This window comes from Habropoda laboriosa, unplaced genomic scaffold (assembly GCF_001263275.1).
Source record: "Habropoda laboriosa isolate 0110345459 unplaced genomic scaffold, ASM126327v1 scaffold2, whole genome shotgun sequence".
Taxonomy (NCBI): domain Eukaryota; kingdom Metazoa; phylum Arthropoda; class Insecta; order Hymenoptera; family Apidae; genus Habropoda; species Habropoda laboriosa.
Genome location: NW_017100190.1, coordinates 3,045,290 through 3,048,516, shown reverse-complemented (window position 1 = coordinate 3,048,516; position 3,227 = coordinate 3,045,290). Strand labels below are relative to the sequence as shown.

At 44.3% G+C, this 3,227-nt stretch overlaps 1 protein-coding gene across 1 annotated transcript in view; it reads left to right on the top strand.

Annotated features, from left to right (window-relative positions):
• The window catches only part of LOC108580174 (cytosolic carboxypeptidase 1-like), a 27,613-nt gene extending 26,177 nt beyond the window's left edge, over positions 1-1,436 (top strand). The window contains exons 15-18 of the mRNA XM_017943866.1: positions 303-555; positions 811-935; positions 1,065-1,217; positions 1,309-1,436. Of these exons, the coding sequence (XP_017799355.1) occupies positions 303-555; positions 811-935; positions 1,065-1,217; positions 1,309-1,420 (643 nt within the window). The 3' untranslated portion in view covers positions 1,421-1,436. The remainder of the gene's footprint in view (positions 1-302; positions 556-810; positions 936-1,064; positions 1,218-1,308) is intronic.
• Positions 1,437-3,227: the final 1,791 nt, after the last annotated feature.

The window sequence follows — 3,227 nt, the reverse complement described above, 5'->3', positions numbered from 1 at the left end:
GAGTATCGCGCGCGGCAACGTGCATCATCGACGTGCAAACTTGACAGGAAATTCTAAAACCGTGCTTCTCGGAACAGTTCTATGATATAAATAAGCCTCGATTAATTACGTTCGATCGTTCCCCGCGATTATAAATCGTACAGTATTCGATTACAATGTGCCTTCTCCGATTGATAAACGATTCTGCCCTTCGTGAATAATAACAGGCTATTTCAAATCCATTTCTACAGATACGCCGTCTCCCTCTCTGTGAGAGTATGCAAACGTGTGTTAAACGGTCAATCCTCTCCGATTGATTACAGCAATCGATACGGTCTGACGAACGAGGACTTGAACAGACGATGGAGCAACCCGAACCAGGTGCTACATCCGGTGATCTACCATACCAAGGGCTTGATGGAGTATTGCACGAGGGTGTTGCAGAGGCCTCCCTACGTTTTCGTCGACTATCACGGCCATTCACGGAGGAAGAACGTGTTTCTCTTCGGTTGCTCAAGGTCGGGCTCTTGGAGTGCCGCGGACAGGGCGAAACCGGACCAGCCGGCACAGTATTTGGTAAGGGGAACGAAAGAGAGGCGCACGAGTGAGAGGAACTAGAGAATTACACGCGGGTCTAAAGAAACGGTGATCTAGCGCGATCTATCGAAGCGAATTTACGAGCGAGCGGTTCTTAGGAGGCCGAAATACGAGATCGTTCGACAGACGGTTGCGAGGGAGTTTCACTTTTTCGGATCGGAGCCTCGGGAGAATCACAATAGGAGGCTCGTACGGTGCGTGTAACTCTCACGATCCTTCTGATACGCGTTTCAGATGTTGCCGCACCTCATGCAAAGAATATCCCCGGCGTTCGCGTTGCCACTGTGCTCGTTCAAGGTCGAGAGGAACAAGGAGTCCACGGCCAGGGTAGCCATATGGCGGCAGTTAGGTGTTTCGAGGTACGTCGAGACTTTTCCCGGCAAATTTACAATTTTCTGCAATTTTCAAAACTTTCCGTTGGAATATTTCGTCGAAAACACGAATACGAAACGTGTTAACAATGTTCGATTCCATCGATCGTCAAACAGAAGCTACACGATGGAGAGCAGCTTCTGCGGCTGCGATCAAGGAGACTTGGCTGGCCTGCATCTGGACACGAAGCATCTGAACACCATCGGCCAGGATTTCTGTCAAGCTTTGTCGATGATGAAGGACTGTGGCGAAGACTGGAGTGTAGATAAGTACGTAGAGAGAAAAAAATCGTTCTTTTGCGAGAGCGAAGAAGGGATTGGAACTGAGACAAGGATAATGGGAAGATTTTTCTGAACGTAGGTCATTGGTGGAGGTCTGTTGTCCGCGAAAATGCATTTTACGGAAAACCAAAATGGTTCCAAAGTGTATTCAGGACAAACCGGCGGTGCACCATCTCGCCGCCATTCCTTAGCGAATAATTTAGACGATTTGAGGCAAGATTTGTGTAGAAATTCTGTGTTTAACCACACCTGCGTTATTTGTCACTGACATTCTCAACACGTTGAATGCCGTGGTCATCGGTGACCGGCGGTGTCAAGACTAGTAAAAGCGTTTAATTTCAATAAATAGCAAGACTTGTCAAATTTTACACACAGCACGTTTAAATAGTTCCATTTCTAACTGTTGGCGTATTATTTATGCATATCGCTATGTGTTGTATTAAAATGAAAAATTCATTTCGCCGCCGCGGACAAGTTATACAGAATTAGCCCGGCATTCAAGGTGTTAAACTAATCAGAATCTTGCCTGATCGACTAACAGCGTTCAACGAAGGATTAACAAAATGCTTTTAATCGAACGTTTCCAGTGTTACCAGTGTTTTTGGGATAATATCTTGTCGTTTCTCCAGGATCCCCATGGGAGATGGTATTCCCGAGGAGTCAGGATTTATCGAGGATGACATCTCGTCTAGTTGCGACTCGGACGAGTCCGATTTCGAGACCTAAGAGTGCCGAAAACGACCGAAACGTCGTCGATCGAAGGGGTTGTACAGGTTTCTGGGTTGTCGAATAAATCAAGAGAAAAACCACGAGGAAAGGATTCTGTACACTTTGAAGAATTTTTATTTAAAACTCGTAACAAATGTCAAGCTATACTCTACGGAGATATCCTACCCTAGAAACTGAAGCCCCGTTTTATGTTATCTCTCTTTTTATCTCGTGTATACAATTACTTTTTGAAAATGAACGCGTCGCTCGCCACATTCTTCTTTGTTCGTTTTTTTCGGTTACTCGGTTAAATTGAACTTCTATTAAATTTGAGCATCCCAGACGGTGCGAGACAGTTTCTCTGGCAACGGCACAAGAACGTGTTGCGTCTTCGTAACCAGAATTTGGAGAACTTCGTTCAGTAAAGCGTAACAAATGTCAAAGGAGAAATTCGAACGGCACGGACAACCGGTACAGTAGAAGACCCAAATGATAGAATTTTGAAAGAAAATTGCCCCCGTTTTCTTCCTAATAATCGCAGACTTACATTTAAACGTAAAACTAACAAGAAAATATTCGAATATTTTTACTCCAACTTCCTTTCTCGCTGTACCTCGCTCTGTATACTTACACACACACATTATGTACGCGATATTTCATCGATTGTGATCATGGAAAATAAATCTTATCGACATACGACTAAGATTTCCATTTTCTTAAAATCCTCAAAATTCTCGTTATCTTAAGACACTCGAATCCTTATAATTAATCGAATCAGTCTTCTACAAGATCCTCGATGTATGGACCACGGCGCGTGTGTTCGTACGAAGTTTGGCAAATTCGGCTACGTTTAGAGATGGTGCGTTGCTCATCTTTAATACAAGCTGTTTTACAAGCGATACAGTACAGTGCTCGGAACAGTGCGACAATTCGGGTAAATCTAAAGAAAAAGAGGGAGGAGGAGAGAAAGGCTAAAGGTTTTTCGCGAAGCCACAGGAAAAAACAGATATCGCGATCGATGGAATCGCGTGCATCGGATTGGATCGAAAGCAGATTCTAGCTGGAGGAGAAAGAAAAGGAGGGAAACGAGGTAGAAAAGCTGCGGAACAATGTTTTTGCTGATCGCGCGTAGAAGAACAGAAGGGAAAATCATCGAATGTAACGAACTAATCTTTTAGAAAGACGGAGGACGTTGTTTCTCGTGTCGTTCCCGATTGTCGTACACGATAGAAATACTCAGTTCGCTCTCGCGGACGTTGCTGGAAATGATAGTTTGTTCGCGTTAATTAA